The sequence below is a fragment of the Pseudonaja textilis genome, chromosome 7 (genome assembly GCF_049901715.1).
Source record: "Pseudonaja textilis isolate UNSWEBS1 chromosome 7, rPseTex1.2, whole genome shotgun sequence".
Lineage (NCBI taxonomy): Eukaryota > Metazoa > Chordata > Lepidosauria > Squamata > Elapidae > Pseudonaja > Pseudonaja textilis.
Window position 1 is genome coordinate 11,638,997 of NC_141996.1, and position 20,833 is coordinate 11,659,829.

At 40.3% G+C, this 20,833-nt stretch overlaps 1 protein-coding gene across 2 annotated transcripts in view; it reads left to right on the forward strand.

The window, feature by feature from the left end:
* Positions 1-725: 725 nt before the first annotated feature.
* The window catches only part of PANX1 (pannexin 1), a 36,074-nt gene continuing 15,966 nt past the window's right edge, over positions 726-20,833 (forward strand). The window contains exons 1-3 of one of the 2 annotated variants that reach the window (XM_087937021.1): positions 801-1,251; positions 12,490-12,601; positions 19,586-19,725. In XM_087937021.1, coding sequence (XP_087793147.1) covers positions 19,594-19,725 — 132 coding nt within the window. In that variant the 5' untranslated portion in view covers positions 801-1,251; positions 12,490-12,601; positions 19,586-19,593. Of the gene's footprint in view, positions 1,252-12,489; positions 12,602-19,585; positions 19,726-20,833 lie in introns of both variants that reach the window. The other variant, XM_026706935.2, reaches the window with a different exon arrangement.

Genomic DNA, 20,833 nt, shown 5'->3' on the forward strand with positions numbered 1-20,833 from the left:
AGTCTCTTCTTAAAAGCCTTCGCTGTTGGAGTACCCACAATAAGGTCTCCTTCAAAGAAGCTTGATTTTCAGGGAATTTAATCCCACGCCCACGTGTTTTTGATCAGAATCAGAATCAAGTTGGAAGGGACCTTGGAGGTCTTCTAGTCCAACCCTATACCATCTCAGACAGGTGTCTGTCCGGTTTTTTCTAAAAAAAAAAAAAAAACATCCAGTGGTGGACCTGCCGCAACCTCTGGAGGCAGCTGTTCCACAGGTTAATTGTCTTCACTGTTAGGAAATTTCTCCTCAGTTCCAGGTTGCTTCTCCCCTTCATTTATTTCCCATCCGTTCTTTGTATCTTGTCCCGCCCGTTCTGGAGCTTTGGGATTGTTTTTTTTACTACTTCTCCTCGAGTCACACACACACCGTCGGAACAGCCCACTCAGACCGTGGCGTCCATCCAGGCCTTCACACTCACTCACTCACTCATTCACACACACATACACACACACCCGCCCTGAGCTCCCTCCCTCCCGTGCAGGAAACCCGGATTGCAGCCTGCTCGGCTGCAGATATCCAGCCAAAAGGTCCTGAGGCGAGAGAGCTCCCTTGGGAAAAGTCCAACTAGCCACCTGCTTCCCAAAGGCCGCGTGTCACACAGACACACACACACACACACACACGCCCTCGGTTTCCCCCCTCTCGGCCCCACCCCCCTAGCTCGTCTGGCCCCGCCTCCCCTTGACAAAAGGCCGGCGGGGAGAAGGAGGAGGAGGAGGAGGCGGTGTGAGGTGTTTCTTCTCTCCCCGCCAATGCTCGGCTGCCTTCGGAGAGGGCGCCAAACAAAGGCCGGTTGGGTCGCCTCGCCTCTCCAGGCCGGGCTTTCTCTGGCGGCAGGGGGACCCTGTTGCAGCGGGCGGGCAGGCAGGCAGACACCCCTGGCCAAGTGCCGGGGACAAGGCGGCGGCGGCGGCGGCGGCTGGAATTAGAGATGATACCCGGCTGAGCGGCGCAGAGGAGCGGGGCCGGGCTGCGCGCGCTCGAGGTGCCTCTGTTGGGTGGCCGCCGTCCCTGCCGCTGCCGCGACCATGGCCATCGCGCACATCGCCACCGAGTACGTCTTCTCGGACTTCTTGCTGAAGGAGCCGTCGGAGAGCCGCTACAAGGGGCTGCGGCTGGAGCTGGCCCTCGACAAGCTGGTCACCTGCATCGCCGTCGGGCTGCCGCTGCTCCTCATCTCGCTCGCCTTCGCGCAGGAGATCTCCATAGGTAAGCAACCTCCCCATGATTTAACATGGTTAAAATTCGGACACTTGGCAACGGACTCGTTTTTATGATGGTTGCCTTGGCCTGGGGTCACGTTATAAGTTTTTGTAATCTTCTGACAAGGAAAGTCAATGGGGGAAGCCAGATTCAGTTAACAACCAGGTTGCTAGCTTAACAGCTGTGGTGATTCACTTAACAACTGGGACAGGAAACTCTCTTAACAAATGTTTCACTTTGCATCATAGATTTTGGACTCAGTTGTGGTTGTAAGTCGGGGACTACCAGTATTATCCGTATCTTCTTTGATACCCCACTCTTATTGATATTATTATAGCAATATATATTATATTAATATTACATAAGAATAATTTATTTATTATTATTCTGTTGTTTTGCATGTACACTGAGAGCTTCTGCACCAGAGACAAATTCCTAATGTGTCTAATCACACTTGGATGAATGAAGTGCAACAGTTCATGTAGTGACCATCCATAGTTACATCTGGAAAAAGTGACTTAAGATCACTTTTCACATGTGCAACCATGGCAGCATCCCCAGGGTCACATGATCAAAATTCAGACAGTTGACTCTTATGATGGTCGTAATGTCCTGGGGTCATGTGATCAGCTTTTGCACCCTTCTGATGCAAAATGGGTAAGCAATGTCAATGGGTAAATCAGATTCACTTAACAACCATGTTATTAACTGCAATGATTCATTTAACAACTGTGGCAAGAAAGATGGTAAAATGGGGCAAAACTCAAATGACTCACTTAGCAATGTACATTTTGGGCTCATTTATGGTCATAAGTTGAGGACTACCTGTACACTATTCTATTGCATGTATTTTATTCCTTTTTTTTATGATAAGATGCCTGGATGTCACAGGTGTGAGATGGGCAGCTGTATAAATTAAGTAAACATCAATCACTTAATTGCATTTTGGTCATAGACAAGCATAGAATTAATAACACAATTATTTCTTTAGGAAGTAGAAATATAAAAATATATAACAACCATGCTGATGAAGATTCTAAGTCATCTGGATAGAATTGTCTGGAAGTTGAATCACGGCAACTGGACTTATTTTCTTGCTGGTTCGAAATGTTTCACTGCTTATTATCCGAGTAGCCTTTTCAATCTGTGCAAGTTGATTAGGGGAACCCAACAGATGTCCTTGAGTGGTTTTATATAAAATCACATTGATAGAATAAAAGAAGATAAAGTTAAAATTATAGACATAAAATTATAAACATAAAATTACAACATTCAGGAATTAAGATGTGGGAGCACCCTATAAAATTACAATTAGCATATAATCTAATTTATTGATTACCCTCTCCCCTCTCTGGAAGACTTTTATAGCTCCCGCTGCCTTAAGAAAGTTCAAAACATTCTCAAAGATCCATCTCATCCTGGGCACACTTTTTTTGAACTATTACCATCTGGCAGAGGGTACAAAATAATAAGACCAAGGACAAATAGGCTGAAAAACAGCTTCTATCCCAGGGCAGTAGCTCCTTTGAATTCTATTATATAGTGCAGTGTTGGTGTGGTGTTGGGGGTTTTCGGTTTAATGTGTGAAGTGTGAAGGACGTGTGTGTTTATTTTCATGGTCATGATGTGCACTGAAGATGGTGTTTGATTTCGTTATACGAGGTGCAATGACAATAAAGTAAACTAAACTAAATGCTATAAAACTTAAGATAGATAGTATAGTATAAAAGGATGAATATGAAAATTTATACAATACTATATAATGTGAAATTATGCTAATGTATATTAAGTTGTTGAAACTCTGCTAGGATTTGTTGGAATTAAGTAAATAGATAAATCTCTAGAGCAGAGGACGGTAGCCAAACCTTGTGCTCTTAAACTGGTTTATTAAGGCAAAAGTCCCATTATAAACAGGGAGACTTGCTTGCAGATAATGAGGCCAAACTGATTAAGTTGGGTTAATTAATCTAAGCCAATCAAAGAGAGAATCTTAATACAGAGACATTCTCTGTTTCTCCCTCTCCCTCTCCCTCCAAATAAAGTTCTCCCAGGAGTGGTTTTGAAAATAAACACTTCCCGCTTTGGTAAACAGAGAAAGAAAAAAATAATACTTTAAAAAAAAAAAGGATTATGTTATATTTACTATACTATTTAGACTCTGCAAGCCACCTGCAGTCTTTTCATTTAGCAGCTTGTACATCTAAATAAATGCAAGCTGTTTCATTTGCATTCAATGGTTTAAATGCATACATTCATAATATCATCCTTCATTATCTATGCCAGTATCTCTCCACCTCAGCAACTTGAAGATGCGTGGACTTCAATTCCCAGAATTCCCCACCCACTCATGTTGGCTGGAGAATTTTGGGGGTTGAAATCCATCCATCTCCAGGCTGCCAAGGTTGAGAAACACCATCTATGCCATGATGGTTGTGAACTTCAACTCTTAAGGTGCTCAATGGGAAGCTACCTTCCTATGTCTTGTTTGTGAGAACAGGCAGCTGGATAGGTTGGAGAGGCCTTTTTGGTAGTGATCTCACTTCTGTGACTATACTAAAGCCTTTGATTGTGTGGATCACAACGAATTGTGGCAAGTCCTTAAAGAGATGGGAGTATCAGACCATCTTATTTGTCTCTTAAGAAACCTATATGCGGGTCAAGAAGCAACAGTGATAACTGGACACGGAACCACTGATTGGTTCAAAACTGGGAAAGGAGTCCAGCAAGGCTGTATACTGTCGCCCTGCCTATTTAACTTATATGCAGAGCACATCATGAGAAAGGCAGGGCTAGATGAATCAAAAGTTGGAATGAAGATTGCCGGGAGAAATATCAATCACCTCAGATATGCAGATGATACTACTCTAATGGCAGAAAGTGAAGAGGAACTAAAGAGCCTCTTGATGCGGGTGAAGAAGGAGAGTGCAAAAGTTGGCTTGAAACTCAACATGAAGAAAACTAAGATCATGACATCCAGCCCTCTCAATTCCTGACAAATAGATGGGGAAGAAATGGAGGTAGTGACAGATTTCATTTTCCTGGGCTTCAAGATCACCGCAGATGGGGACCGCAGCCAAGAAATTAAAAGACACTTGCTCCTGGGGAGGAAAGCTATGGCAAATCTAGACAGCATACTAAAAAACAGAGACATCACCCTGCCAACAAAAGTGCATATAGTCAAGGCTATGGTTTTCCCAGTTGCAATGTATGGCTGTGAAAGTTGGATCATAAGAAAGGCTCAGCGCCAAAGAATGGAGGCCTTTGAACTCTGGTGCTGGAGAAGATTCCTGCAAGTCCCTTGGACTGCAAGGCAATCAAACTGGAAGTCCTAGAGGAGATCAACCCTGACTGCTTTTTAGAAGGCCAGATCCTGAAGATGAAACTCAAATACTTTGGCCACCTAATGAGAAGGGAGGACTCACTGGAGAAGAGCCTAACACTGGGAACGATTGAGGGCAAAAGAAGAAGGGGACGACAGAGGATGAGGTAGCTGAATGGAGTCACTGAAGCAGTCGGTGTGAGCTTAAATAGACTCTGGGGAATGGTAGAGGACAGGAAGGCCTGGAGAAACATTGTCCATGAGGTTGTGATGGGTCGGATACAACTTTGCGACTAACAACAACTCACTTCTGTATTGATCCAGAAGTATTCCAGATGTCATACTGACAAGTTTACAGAGACTCTTTAAGGTATTCTTTGAAATTGTAGTTTTCCCAGGAGGGATGTTTTATTGACTGCTGACAAGTTATCTGTAAGTGTTGGACTTTGATAAGTAGGATGGTTTTTTTTCTTACTATTACTGCTGATTCTAATTGATGTTGCAGTTTATTATTTGTTAGGAGGTTCTTTTTCCCAAAACTCTTCCCATCTTAAAGAAATAATCTGTCAAGGGCCTGTTACCTGCCTTTCAGTAGTCCTATCTTCAAGAAATGAACACCACCCATGGCACAACGTATGATTATATCCAGGTTTAGCCTACATCGGACTGGATTAACTTGATCATACTTCAAATCAGATGAGTATTAGGTTGCCTGGAGGCTGCCCTTTTTGTAGAGGCCAAGGAACAGAATGAATTCTGTTTAAACCAACGCAGGAGTTGGAAATATTTTGGGAAATAAGAGTTGCATTTAACACTGAGTATGAAGAGCCACAAAAGTATTTGGGATCGTGTCATAAAACAGTGCTGGGCTGGCTGTTTTTATTATTAGATCATTCTACATTGAGGCACGCAGTAAAATATACATGTGTTTCATAGTTCAAAATGTAGAAAACCAGATTTCAGTTTCACAAGCTACTGTTTGCAGAAGACATTTAAGCTCTTCTGGAAAAAACTGCATGTGGCCCCAGAGTTGTAAGTTCTTGACCCCTGTGCTAAATCATAAACCATGTGTTGTTGTTGATTTTAAATAAACCACAGTGCATTAAATACTAAGCAGCAAGCAGTAGACTCCATTGTGGCACAACACAGTACACGAACCAATTCTAAGTCTAATTTAAGAATTTCAAAGAAGTTTTGTTGTACTTTTTTGTAATTGTTTGGAAACTACATCACATCAGTTGGTCCTTGACTTGCAAGCACAACTGGACATCTTTAAGAAAAACATATTTATATTTACTTGTTCTTAATGGCTGCCTAAGTACCACTTTGTGCTCAATTTTAAGGGTGTGCAGTGTATTTTAATTGGGCATTTATGCTAATTAAGGTTGAAAGTATGCATAATGTTGAGCTCATCTGACTCAAAATTATCAGAATTGACTGAGATGTGAAATCATCCAGAATTTCAAGCAAGTATTTTGCTTAGAGAAGTGGGGAAATTCAGTTTGGGACTTTTTATAAACTTAAAAATTCCCCCCAGACTGAAATGTATTCATGTCTCATTTTTTATTCCAAGAGCTTTTTAGAATGGATATGGTTCAGCTAGTCCTTGATTTACAACAATTCATTTAGTGAACTGGAAGAAAGAATCTGGAGGAAGCCAGATTCACTTAACAACCATGTTACTAACTTAACAACTGCAGTGATTCACTTAACAGCTGTGGCAAGGACAGTCAAATGGGGCAAATTCACTTAACAAATGTTTCACTCAGCAAAACCAATTTTGGGCTCAGTTGTGGTCATAACTCGAAGACTCCCTGCATTGAACTCTTCTTATATTAGTAACTCAGTGAGAAAGATTAAGCCGAATGCTGGTGTCTGGATTAAAATGCTTAAACAGATTGCTTTCAACAAATAGCTTGAATAGAATAGAGCTGGAAGGGACTCTGGAGGTCTTCTAGTCCAGCCTTCTGCTCAGATAGGTCTGTGGTCAACTAGATTGAATCTAGTTCCCTCTGATGCTGCTTCAATCCCTGGGGGAAGTGATTTTAGAATAGAACAGAACAGAACGGAACACTTTATTGGCCAAGTGTGATTGGACACACAAGGAATTTGTCTTGGTGTAAATGCTCTCAGTATACATTAAAGAAAGGATACATTCGTCAGGAGTCGAGAATCATAAGGTACGACACTAATAGTTATAGGGTACAATAAGCAATCAAATCATATTAGGAAACAGTCAATATAAATTGTAAGGACACAAGCAACAAAGTTACAGTCATACAGTCACAAGTGGGAGGGGATGGGTGATAAGGAGTGATGACAAGATTAATAGTAATAGTAGTGCAAACTTTGTAAATATTTGAACAATGTGAGGGAATTATTTGTTTAGCAGAGTGATGGCTTTTGGGGGGAATACTGTCCATGTGTCTAGTTGTTCTGGTGTGCAGTGCTCTATGGTGTCATTTTGAGGGAAGGAGTTGAAACAGTTTATGTCCAGGATGTGAGAGGTCTGTAGATATTTTCACAACCCTCTTTTTGACTTGTGCTGTATACAGGTCCTCAATGGAAGGCAGGTTGGTAATAATTGTTTTTTTTTCTGCAGTCCTAATTATCCTCTGAAGTCTGTGTCTGTCCTGTTTGGTTGCAGAAACAAACCAGACTCTTATAGAGGTGCAGATGACAGACTCAGTAATTCCTTTATGGCATTCATCATAGCTACAGTCCAACAGTATAATTACTTCTCAGACAAATGTCACCACATAGAACATAGAATCATAGGGCTGGAGTCTTTCAGTCATATATATGTGTGTGTGTGTGTGTGTGTTTTCTTGAGTTTTCGCAGGTAATACATGTATGGTATTCAGCTTTTGGGGGGTATTTTCCCACGTCATTATAGTGACATTATAATAACGTGGGAAAATACTCGAACAAAGCTGATATCTTCACCAACCATTCCTCCATTGCAGCCACTGCCAGATCTTTCCTTCTTTGTGCATACAATAATTTCACTGCCGTTATCCTATATATATCATATCTGATCCTCAAGACAAATTTCAGGGTTTAGAATTCTTTCATTCCAAATGCTTCACTTTTGCCCAGATTCTATCTGGTTGGTTGATCTGGGAAGCCAGGAAAAATAATAATAATAACTTTCCAAATTCAAAAATTTTTGGTCGAAACCCAAACCAGAATCCTCCCTCCTGCCCTAAAAGTCATAGATATCTCAGCCTCCAGGAATTCCAGCCGGTTGCTTATGATTAAGCAAGCATAAATGCGCTCCAGGGGGAATTCACTGTATTTAAATATTGCAGTGCCCTCAGAACTGTCATTTTTAGACCAGGACATGAAGGCAGCAGGTGCTTCAAAAAAAGCGAGCTTGTGTCTCATTTTGGGGACCATCTGTAACTTTAAGAGCTTTAGAGTAAACTATTTTAAGCTGAAAAGTAGCTTGTTTGTGTACTTCTTTTATTCAGTTCTTTGCAAATCCCTAACTAATGATTTAAACACAGAACTTGGTATATGGTAATATGGTTTTTACGACCATTCTAAATATTTTGGTTTAAAGTAAGCCACTCCTGGAGACTTCATGGCAACATCCTTGTAGTTTTCTTGCCAATAATATAGAATTTCTTTGATTTCTATGAGGTTGACTTCTCTCTGGGATAATCCGTATCCTACCTATAGGGCTGGGATTCCTTCATAGTCTCCAATCTTTCTACTAAATAAATCTGATCCTGTTTGGTTTTTCAAGATCAGCCAAGATTTGTCTTCTAGTGTAAGTGATTTGCACATTAGATTTCTGGCAGAAAGCAATCATCTCACTCTTTACAATATTTCATATTTATCTTATAAAACAAAATTTCAGCAGTTCCATGTTTTATAAAGCGGCAATGTGAAAGAAAGAGATATAAAATGGAAATAAAATAGCCCAATATTTCATTGATGCCTGAGAATGGTTAGAGACTACAGAACAATGCAAGTTGTACTTGCAGTATAATTTGTAGTATTCTGTACTGCAAACTCTATGCCACGAAATATAATTTTAATTTATGCCGATGATTGTACATGAAAAATGACAATAAAGTTATTCTAAGTCTAAATCTTCGTCTAAGTTGTTGAAATTATTAGAAAAACCAAAAGGGAAAGAGTTACACACTCACAAACACTCAGATCCGCACTGTATACATGTGTAGGTATGTGTGTATGTAGATTTTGTGACTGTTGTTGTATTTTAATTTTGCACTAAAGCAAGCATGCATCTGAAGTGCAATTCTTAATATATACATTTCAGCTTGTAATGTTGTCTAAAGAAAGATAGTCCCTTGACTTACAACTATTAGTTTAGCATCCATTCAAAGCATGGCATTGAAAAAATTGATTGACAGCCCTTGCCCTCAGGACTTGTGACTGTTGCAGCATCCCCATGGTCACATGATCAAAATTTAGGCACTTGGCATGTACCTATGACATTTACAGCCATTTGTGAGTTCCCCTCAGCCAGCTTCCAACAAGCAGAGTCAATGGGGGGGAAATCAGGTTCTTATAAAAGCCACATGATATGCAGGTAGTCCTCAACTTATAATAGTTCACTTAGTGACCTTTCAAAGTTACAACACCACTGAAAAAAGTGACTTATGACTGTTTTTCACAGTTACAATCTTCCCAGCATCCCCATGCTCTTCTTGTGCCCTATCCATCATCGGACATTGGCGATCATGTTGGAGATCCTATTTTTATCAACAGCCGCATGAAAAAGTGCTGTTGGGTTTTGTCCAAACCAATCCTTTAGATTTTGAAGCCGCAGTGTTCTTCTTCTGCCTGGACCTCATTTGCCTTCAATCTTTCCCTGGAGGATTAAATGAATGATTAAATTTCCCTATTTTTCCAGGTGTCGCATCCCATATTCTAACTTTTGCTTTTTATTGGTTTTGATGATTTCCCTTGGCTTTCTCAGTGCTCAGGTGATCATAACTCAGATGCTTGGCACCTGGTTCGTCTTTATGAGGGTTGCTGTGTCCCCTGGGTTCATATGATCCCCTTTTGCGACCTTCTGACCACCAAAGTCATCGAAGAAGCCAGTTTCACTTAACAACCGTGTTGCTAATTTAACAACTTTCCGTGATTCACTTAACAGGTGGCATGAAAAATTCATAAAATGGGGCAAAACTCACTTAACAAATTTCTCAGCAGAATAAGTTCTGGGCTCAATTGTGGTCAAACGTCAAGGACTATCTGTGTTTAAGAAATGCAGTAGTTGGCTTAACAACAATTGCATAAAAGGTTGTAAAATTATGCACGATTCATTTAACAACTGCTTCACTTAACAGTGAAAAATTTGGTCTCAGTTGTGATTGTAAGTCAAGGACTACTTGTATATCATTTGCAAACAATTGACCTTAATGTGTGGACTTTTGCATGTAATTTCCATGAATATGTATATATATATAAACAAACTTAAGAAAACATATATATATATTTGACTATACTTGACTACTTATCTACTATTTGGGTTCCAAATTGAAAACAAATCATTTTATGGATTAGGTGATGGATATCTCAGCAGCTACGTCTCCACAGCTGAAAACTCTCAAAGAACTTTTTGATGCAAGGATACACATACACACGTATCCCAAAGCATAGAAATATGGGAAGTCCCTATAGCCTTGCAAAATTTCTGCTGGAGCAGCAACTGATCTTTTTAAAACTCTACTAAGAATAGACTTTGGGACTTTCCAAGTATCCAGAATGATGAATGTACACAGCTGATAAAGTTCATATGTCACTGGGAGGATTGAAATTCCAGATGTTGGGTAATCAAAAGTTTGTTCAAGTTGGTCTCCAGAAATGCAATATCCAATAGCTGCTGTCTTTTTTTCTTTTTCTTTTTACAATAGTCAACCTCCCTAAAACTGCTGTGAACGTTTTAATGCACTCCAGTTAAGCACCCCTGGTTTTTTTTTTTTTTACCTTTTCATGGTTTTGGAATTATTTTTGTTTGTTTGTTTGTTTGGGAGTTTGACGTTCTGACTTTTATTTAGCATCTTATTCCCCAGAGGATGCAGTTGAATATATTAGTCAACCGCTTTGGGGAAATATGTCTATGGAGATTCTCAGTCATCCAGGTCATGGTTATCCCAAAGGTGCTTTTTCAAGAGGCAACTGGACTTTCTGGTGTTTCTTTGAAGACATTTCACATCTCATCCATTTTGGGAATTAGTTTATCAGTTTGATAGCCCATAGAGGGTTTTGTTTGTTTGTTTACCATATTTATATGATTATGTATATATACCTTGTAAATTGGCATTGGCTTAGATGTCAGTAGAGCTGATAAGATAATGATAGAGGTATTTAATGTCATGGAAGGAGTATAGTTTGATTTTATGGGTGGTATGATATGGTTTTCCATATGTTTCTCGATACTTCTATTAAGCGCTAGGAGTTGTTAAGAATTGCAATTCAGTGACAACAGGAAGCTTGTATGTTGATCACAGCTTGACTGAAAACATGCAACATCTTAAACAGGATTAACAAAGCACAATTGCTGTGTGTCACATAACACATTCTGCCCAAAGTAGGAAACAAGGTTATGACTCTAGTGGAGTGGTTCACACAACATATTGGGCAGTCCTCCTTGACTCATGACTCCTGCTCGGTGAGCAAGTGATTTTCGTGGCAAAGAGTGCCTTTCCATAGTTTTGTCTTGTGTACCAGTTGCATTCATACCTGGATCAGCTGGCTCTGCTTACAGTCATTCATGCCCTAGTCACCTTCTGATTGGACTGTTGCAAGGCACTCTATTATTGGGCTGCCCTTGAAGAATATCCAGACACAGCTGATGGTACAGAATGCAGGGGCGTGAGCAGTTATGTACAGTAGGAGTTGTCAAAGACTCCACGTGGTTTTTTTTGAGTTCTTGGGGCCTGGAATAAATGCAAAATGTGCCCCAAGCATTTAAGTTTTCATTTTAGTCTTTATTTTCATGTCATCTTTAAAATTAGTCTGTCAAATTTCCTCATTTCTGATTTAATCCCAAGATCTTTAGCATTCATTCTTCCTTTGCATAATGGGTGACTAGAAGCTGGTCATATCTGTAGGTTCCACATGTCATATCCTATCGTAGAGGATATTGGGTGTTGTAACCTCTGCTCTGTGTGATGCATTTGGTTGCAAATTTGCTTCTGGGTCCAATTCACGGTGCTGATTTTGACCTATGAAGCTTTTCATGGAATAGAACCAGGCTATCTGAGGGGCCACTTATATCTGCCCACCCCACAAAGAGGGCATATTGAGAATATGTTTCCATTAACCAGAGACCTACATTTCTTGGATCTGAGGAGATATGCTTTCTCTGCCATGTTATGGAACATCATTCCTCCCCAACTTTTAGCTGCATTCCTTTTTCATATTCCAGAGGCCTCTCTAGACCTGGTTATGCTATCAGGCCTGGGTCTCTCAGGATACCAAAGACTTGCTAAGATGGTTCCATTGACGAGGCAGCCATTTTTAATCCCTCTCTTTGCCTAGGGTTTATATCTTTAGTTTCTGTGGCATTTATGAATATGGCTTTTTAGATTTGTAGTGCACCAACCAGGTCCTTTTGGTGAGTTAGGTGAGTATATAAATGTGATTAATAAAAACTAAGACAATGGTTGAGTTCTGACAATATACTCTAATCAATAAAGGAGAATATTTCTAGCTCAGGGTTGAAATGAGGAATCTTGGTGCTCTCTGAGTTTGGTTGTTTTCTTGCACATTTCATTTCATTGCCCAAACTAGGGTGATGAAATACTAGCACTGAAGATGATGATACCTAGTACAGAGAGAACCAAGGACCCCCTCATACTCAAATCACAAACTGTGATATCTGAAGCATTGACTTTAACAGATACTTATATTTTGTTCGGTCTTTCACTATGGTGTTCCAGGTAGAATTGATATCTTTTCATGGTCTGTCTCATCATCTTGTAGGAGGTTACCCAAGGGAACATGCATAATTGAAGATCCACGAAGTCACTTTTTATGTCCATCTATTGTCAGGTAAATAGTGGTAGAATGTAATCTGGATTCCCAGGAGGAAGGGGCTGCATCGGGGTGGGATTCTACCAGTTCGCACCTATTCTCTAGTACCAGTTGTTAACATTCTAAGCAATTCGGACAACTGGTTGTTAGAAGAAATTACTGGTCTAATCCTGTAAGGAAGGCAGGAAGGAAACATTCTGGTGTTGCTTACAGAAACTGCCTCTCCATTAACCCTTATTGCATTCTTGGCAGGACTAGACTTCCTGTCTCTGGAACTTCTCTGGAGTTTTTTCCCCCTCCTTTGCTGGTACTTTGCTTGTGTGGAGTGACCATTCAAAGTTACAATGACACTGAAAAAAGTGACTTATGACCATTCTTCACATTTTCGACTGTTGCAGCATCCCCATGGTCACAAAAGGCCAGGCGAGGGAGATGCGTGCCTCGATGTGAGTGAAATTGAGTTGGCCACGCCTAGCCAATAACATGACCACCAAGCCATGCCCACCAACTAAGCCACGCCCACAGAACCATTTGTTAAAAAAAATTGAATCCCACCCCTGGATATATCCCATTATGCAAACTATAGCTGCCACATACACATTTCTAAGAGGCTTCTGGTTGGTGTTTGGTTGACCATTATCAGATCATAATTTTGCTTCAGTCGGTTCTGCTTAGTTAACATCTGTGGACTCTCTGAAAATGCAAATGTCTATACATGAGAAGAACCAAAACTGGCATTAATGGGTTGTCAGTCAGTAGGTGGTTTTGGTAGATGAGCAGAGACTGGCTCCACCTTTTGCAAGAGTCTTCAAACTCGGCAAGTTTAAGACTTGTGGACTTCAACTCCCAGAATTCCTGAGCTAACATGACTGGAGGAGGAATTCTGGGAGTTGAAGTCCACAGTCTTAAAGCTGTCGTGTTTGAAGACCCCTGACCTATTGTATTAAACTATACAGGAAGTTCTCGACCTTCCAACAGGTCACTTGAAGTTCTGATGGACCCCAAAACAAGCAATGGGCTCTCTTAACAACCAATGTAAAACCACATGGTGACTATGTTTTATGATTCTCACGATTACAATCAAAATTGCAGGCTCAGTTACGGTCGTAACTTTGAGGACTCTACTGTGGTTTGCTTGTTTCTGATGTAATACAGGTCATCCTTGTTCTACAGCAGTTCGTTTAGTGACCATTCAAAGTTATAACAACACTGAAAAAAGTGACTTATGACCATTTTTCACAGTTATGACCTTTGCAGTATCCCCATGGTCATGGGATCCAAATTCAACGGATTCATATTTATGATGGTTTGAGCATCCCAGGGTCATGGGATCCCCTTTTGCAACCTTCTGACAAGCAAAGCGCAATGGGGGAAGCCAGATTCCCTTAATAACCAGGTTACTAACTTATTAGCTGCAGCGTTTCACTTAACGGTGGCAAGAAAAGTCGTAAAATAGGGGCAGAACTCACTTAAGAAATGTCTCACTGAGCAACCTAAATGTTGAGCTCAGTTGTGGTCATACATCGTGGGCTACCTGTATTATGCGTGAACAAGATGACCAGCTATATATATCAGGGCTCTCCAACCTTGGCAACTTTTAAGACTTGTGGACTTCAACTCCCAGAGTTCCTGAGCTAACATGACTGGAGGAAGAATGCTAGGAGTTGAAGTCCACAAGTCTTAAAGCTGTCAAGTTTGAAGACCCCTGATATATACTACATGAGGACATCACTGTTTTGCTGGCAGCCTCCTTTTCACTTTTCTCGGTTCTGTGTGGATTATCACAAGGGATGGTTTCTTGGTCGGGCCAGTGCTTTCATTTAGCCAAAGGAACAGATGCCTAGAGGCAGCATTGAGATCCGAGGTGAAAACTGTGTGCCATAATGCTTATGCGGTCTGTTTAAGATAAACTCCTGCCTTCGGGTGTGGTGAGGACACGATCCTAATGGACACGCAGAAGAAAGAGCCAGTAACCAGTTCAGTAAGATTGTAATGACTCCACCTGTGTGGCTAACCTAAGAGTGTAGCCGTGCCTCTTTCCAGTATGAAAAAAACTGCACAAACACCTTAATGACAAAGGTAATTGCCTAGAATTAACCATGACAGCATCTTCCTGCTTTAGGGACCAAGTCATCCTTCCCTTTGTGAAACTCCTATGGGACTGGTGCATGAGGTGGAAAAGAATTAAAAAAATAATAGTTCTGGAGAAGAAAAAATATTGGTTAATGGATGTTTCCCCTTCTTTCATTTTCATAATTAATGCAGTAATAAACCGAAGATGATAATCTTATTACTGTACTAGCTCTATATCCATGCTTTGCTATGAAACTGTGTGATCGGGCTTAGTTTTTTGGGAGGAAAATATGGGGGGGGAAATGTGCCTCTGTGTACCAGCATCCATCCGTATTCATCTGGCTAGCATCCTGTCAGTGTGTGAGAGTTGAGGGCTGTTTGGAAACTGAAATAGTATTGTGTGAGCAAGAAGGAGACAGCAAGGAGCCTGGGCGTGGCTTAGCTCAACTATTCTGTACTAAAGCTGCTTGCTGCTCTGAAATTGAAACTCCTCTTCTCTGCTTGTGTTTTGCATTTGGAACAGATTTCTTTTCAGGTGGGGAGGGGGAGTAGAACTTCTTAGCATCAGAGCGTGTTAATAATAATATAGGAAATATTAGTGCTCAGATGGTCATTTCGAAAAATCCTTTCTTAGTGAACCCCTAGAGCCAAGAGGAACATAGTGCCAAATTTCAAGTTTGTAGGCTTTATGGTTCTGGAGATTTTGTCATGATGCATGCGTGCTTTTCACTTATATATATATAAATTAATGAATGCTGTAAGCCATCTTGGACATAAAGCAAGTCATGCTAAATTCAGGGGGATTAATTCTTCAGTAAACCAGCTTATTTAAGATAAGAGCTGGTAAGAGGAAGTCCAAAACCTGGTTAGGACTAACAAAGTTATTGCTTTAAAAATAACGGGCCAATTTGTTTTCTTCTCTGGTTCCTGTTTTCATTTAACCGAATGCTCAAATCAAAAGTCTGCTCTGTGAGAAGATCAGAGTTTCTCAGCCTTGTTAACTTTAAGATGCATGGATTTTAAGACTCAACATTCCCCAGCCAACATGCTGGTTAGGGAATTCAAGGAGTTTTAAATCCACACTTTGAAAAGTTGATAAGGTTGCAGAACAATGGATTCGATGAAAGATCTATTGTTCCCTGTTGTAAAAGATGGAGTAATGTTGAAGTACTAATCTTTATGACAACCATCATAAAGTACTAATTTTTGCTAATTTTTTATGACATCCATCATTATCATAAAAAGCCTCGTGATGTTGAATACCCAGGGATCTTTCATATAGCTATGACCATTTCAGGCGAGAGCGATGCTCCAGACATGATGCTTTATATTTTGTTTGGATTGCTGCAATGTCCTTTAGTTGGGTCTGCCCTTGAAGGCCATTCAAAGATCTTCCACAAAGCCTTAAAGTGTTAGAAAGACATCAGTTTGCCCCCAATGTGGGGATGGTCTATACAGGGATCATCTTGACTGTTCATTAGAGCTTGGCTGGGAATTTTGGTAAATGGTTTACAGTGCTTGTATACGTTTTTATGTATTTATGATTGTATTTGGAGGTTTATTTGTAGTTTTTAAAAAATTGTTGTAAACTATTGTCATGTAGGTTGGGTGGCTAGATAAATTGAGCAAACAAATAAATACTTCAAAGGATTCAAAATAGAGTGAGCAAAATATTTACAGATATGGCCATGTTTGTGAATATTGTATCAATTTTAAACTTCATTGACACTGAATTAAATTGTGCATTGAAGGCCCAATGCAAGGAACTGGTTCTTAATTTTCAAATAATCAATAAACAATTTGGGTTACAAATACCGGACAGTGAATCATTATTAGTTTCACGTCAGTCTACCCTCACGTTAAGATTTTCTGTTGCAGGACTTCTCCTGGGTGTCTCTTGAATAAAGGTGTTTACTAACACAGAAGTTTTAGCTATAGAGTGCTCTTATATGTAAGTTCACAGGCAATTAAATAGTTCCTTTTATTAAGGAACTATTTCTGTTGACTTTATTCTGCACTTCATCTATGATATCGCTGGTTATAAATTGCAGCACACTTCTAAACTTTAAAAATGGTTGTCCATAAGCACGTGGCAGAAAAATAAAAAGAAAGGATGCCTTCTTTTGAAACATCAGTTGAACTGAATGTAGCTACTAAAGTGGTTCACACTACTCTAAAATTATATCTGCATATTAGGTAGCTAGCGTTTCGGATGCAATCTTGAAGGCTGCACCCTTACATGTACAAGACTGCAGTGGCATTTTTGCTATTCCATGTTTCTCCCTAATCGAGCAGGCGGTTCTGTGCATTTGGCATCTCGTATATTTAATTCTTGGACTGCTGCCCAGAATGACAGCACAGCTTTTGTAGCTCATTTCTATCAGTCCCCACTTCTCTTCCCCTTCTCCACCCTACTGAGTTTTTGGGAGAAAAGGAGCCCTGGGTCCATGCCATGTTGACTAGATTTCTCTTAACCCTCTGTGGTCTCAGACAAAAAGTTACTGTTGTCTATGATCAATTCCATGGCCAGTTTGATTATAAGCACAACGGTTGTCTTTGCAAAACAAGGCAGCTCATGTGATTCGTGAATCAGTCTTTGGAATTACATTTGCAACTGATCTTCCACACTTTCTTTGTTTCTCACGGTAATAATATATAATATTCCTCCCTTGGCTGTTTACTGCAATTTAAATTACAGGCTTCGATTCTGCGGTTTTGATCTTTACATTAAACAGATGTTAATGTAGTACATAAAACAAATCTGTATATATGGATGCATCCAACAGTAGTAAACTCAGATACAGATTGACAGAGTTGGAAGGAACCTTGTAGGCAGGAGTGGGATTCAAAAGGTTCTGTGGGCGTGGCTTAGTTGGTGGGCATGGCTTGGTGGTCATGTGACTGGATGGGTGTGGCTTGGTGGTCATGTTATTGGCTGGGCGTGGCCAACTCAATGTCACTCACATCGAGGCACACATCTCCTCGCCTGGCCTCTCATGACTGCAACAGTCGTAAGTGTGAAAAATGGTCATAAGTCACTTTTTTTCAGTGCCATTGTAACTTTGAATGGTCACTCCACACAAGCGAAGTACCAACAAAGAAGGGGAGATGTTCCTGAGACAGGAAATCTAGTCCTGCCAAGAATGTAATAAGGTTTAATGGAGAGGCAGTTTCTGTAAGCAACACCAGAATGTTTCCTTCCTGCCTTCCTTACAGGATTAGGCCAGTAATTTCTTCTAACAACTGGTTGTCCGAACTGCTTAGAATGTTAACAACCGTTTCTAGCGAATAGGTGCAAACTGGTAGAATCCCACTCCTGCCTGTAGGTCATCTAGTCCAACCCCACACCCAAGCATACCAAGCAGAAATAGTACCTTTACGAGATAACGGAATAGAGAACAAGAGAGTTGGAAGGGACCTTGAAGGTCTTCTAGTCCAACCCCCTGCTTAAGCAGGAGACATTATACCATTTCAGGCAAATATATGTCTAATCTCTTCTTAAAAACATCTGGTGATGGAACACAGCAAAGATGAGAAGCATAAAAACTTAAATGATAAAATTACAATGGCCAATGTTGGGTTCAGGCTGTCAGTGAGAGAAAACCTTTGGTTCCTCCATGGATAATGGTGTTAAATTCTCTGTCCAGAATAAAAATAGCCTCGGTGCAAAAGGACACATCCTGCATTCTGATGCGTCCACGATATCCGCAGAAAATGGTTCAGTTTGTTTCTATTACATATATGCATATTTCTCCATATTTCCTCTTGTGTTTTGCGACCTTTTTTGGCAATTGCCTTCCAGGGTGGATTTGATTTAAATCGGTTTGATTTAAATCACAAGTAGAAAGGTTTGATTTAATTCAACTCGATTTAAATCACGATTTATAATGAGCGACTGTCATCTCCGTCCCACAGCGGCTCATCCTCTGACCTGCTATTGACTCACCGACGGTCTCATTCACTTTAATGGGATGGCTGGTGATGCAGCAGTGATACAACAAGGTGAGGGATGTGGTAGGCAGCAGGTAAGGGGATGCCGGCTAACAGGTGCTGCCATGATGGATCTGAAATGGCAGGTCTCTTTAATACTATATTTATACACTGCTCCTCACACTTAGAGCCTGGTGGTATAGATGCGCTTGTCTTCAAACCAGTGGTGGGATTCAAATTTTTTTTACTACTGGTTCTGTGGGCGTGGCATGGCTTGGTGGGCATGGCTTGGTGGGTGTGGCAGGGGAAGGATACTATAAAATCTTCATTCTCTCCCCATCCCACTAACCTGCTTTCCAGCTCTGTTCTCCTGTGCAGGGCAACCAAAGAAGACCCAGCCAATCAGCTGGGACTCAGTGGGAAGCAGGGAAGAGATGGGAGCGGGGCCAGTCAGAGGTGGCATTTCCCAGTTCTCCAAACTACTCAAAATGTCCACTACCGGTTCTCCCAACTACTCAAAATTTCTGCTACCAGTTCTCCAGAACTGGTTAGAACCTGCTGAACTCTACCTCTGCTTCAAACAACCATACAGTTTGTAGTGTACCTAGATTTGCAAAACAATGGGATAAAAAGGAATATTCCTGAACTTTGTTTTACGATTTATCTCAGGGTTACTGTGAAATTGTGTGAATGCATCAAGGCAGTGTGTGTAATCTCAGATTGTGGAGCTTGGATTCATTTAATTAATTTACCAAAAATGTAAACATTGCAGAATATCCAGCGTCATGCTACATAACTAAAGCTCCACTTCAACCTGAATAAACTAAATTATTAATGTATCTTAAAAAGAAAACTAGATAGATTTTTTTACTCCAAAAGCATTTTATTCAAATAAATTTGATAAAAGTAAAAAAAAAAATCTGATTTAAAATTTAAAAATCTATTTTAAAAAAATCATCGATTTTTATCCACCCTGATGCCTTCTGCTTTGTTTCTTAGGCACGCAGATGAGCTGTTTTTCTCCAAGTGCCTTTTCTTGGCGCCAGGCTGCGTATGTGGACTCCTATTGCTGGGCTGCAGTTCAACAGAAGCAGCTTTCTCAGAGTGAATCAGGCCACCTTCCCCTGTGGCTACATAAGGTTTGAATTACCACATAATTCTCTTGTTTCATTTTTCTCTCTCTTCTCCTTATTCTGAACCCCAATTCTGAGAAGTTTCTTATAAGTATCCATCTTACATATTCAAAACTATGTTTATTCTTATACCTGTATCTTGTAAGCAATTGACAAATCAAATAAATACAATAAATAAATAAAGTCTAAGCATACAAACACACTCTATTCTCTGCTGGCTAGGGGATTCTGAGAGTTGAAGTCCACACATTTTGAAGTTTTCAGCCTTGAGAAATGCAGCTCTAACATGTATTAATTCCCTGCGGATACATGTATCCCTGTGCTCTGATAAAATGAGTCCTTTTAGTTTACAAATGGGGTTGTTAAACTTTATTTGAAACATTGTTATTTATTTTGCAGCACAATTTGGCTGCTGAGTCATAACTAACTATGAGCAGAGCACAATACTGCCTCCTTAGTTTGGGTGAAAACAAAACAGAATTTAAAAATAAAAAAATATTTTTTAAAAATGGCAACATAAGGTTCTGCCAGTATTTCCAGCTCACTCCCATTAAAACTGTTCGCATAACTGGAGGGATAAACATCTCTTTCAAACCATCCCCACCCCCAGGTTATCTGAAGACTTTACAGTTAGTCCTTGACTTACAACAGTTCATTTAGTGACCGTTCAAAGATGCAAGGACACTGAAAAAAATGACTTATGTCCAACCTTTGTAGTTACGACCTTATAGTTACAAACTTTGCAGCATCTACACAATCATGTGATCAAAATTCACATACTTGGCAACAGGTTTGTATTTATTACGACTGTTGCTGTGTCCTAGGGTCATGAAATCATCTTTTGTGGTCTTCTGACAAGCAAAGTCAATGGGGAAGCCAGATTCACTTAACAACTTGGTTACTAACTTATCAACTGCAGTTGACACTAACTTATCAACTGTGTTAATTTCTTGGACAGGGTTCTGACCAAGCCTTCCCGAGACCATAATTAAGCGCATGCTTAGTTAAAACAACTTGTTTTATTGCAACGCTGGGAATTATGTTCATTCCCAGCCTGTAATGAATCCCAAGCACTCCCTCGAGATAAGCACCCATCTTTCTTTCCTTTGAACTG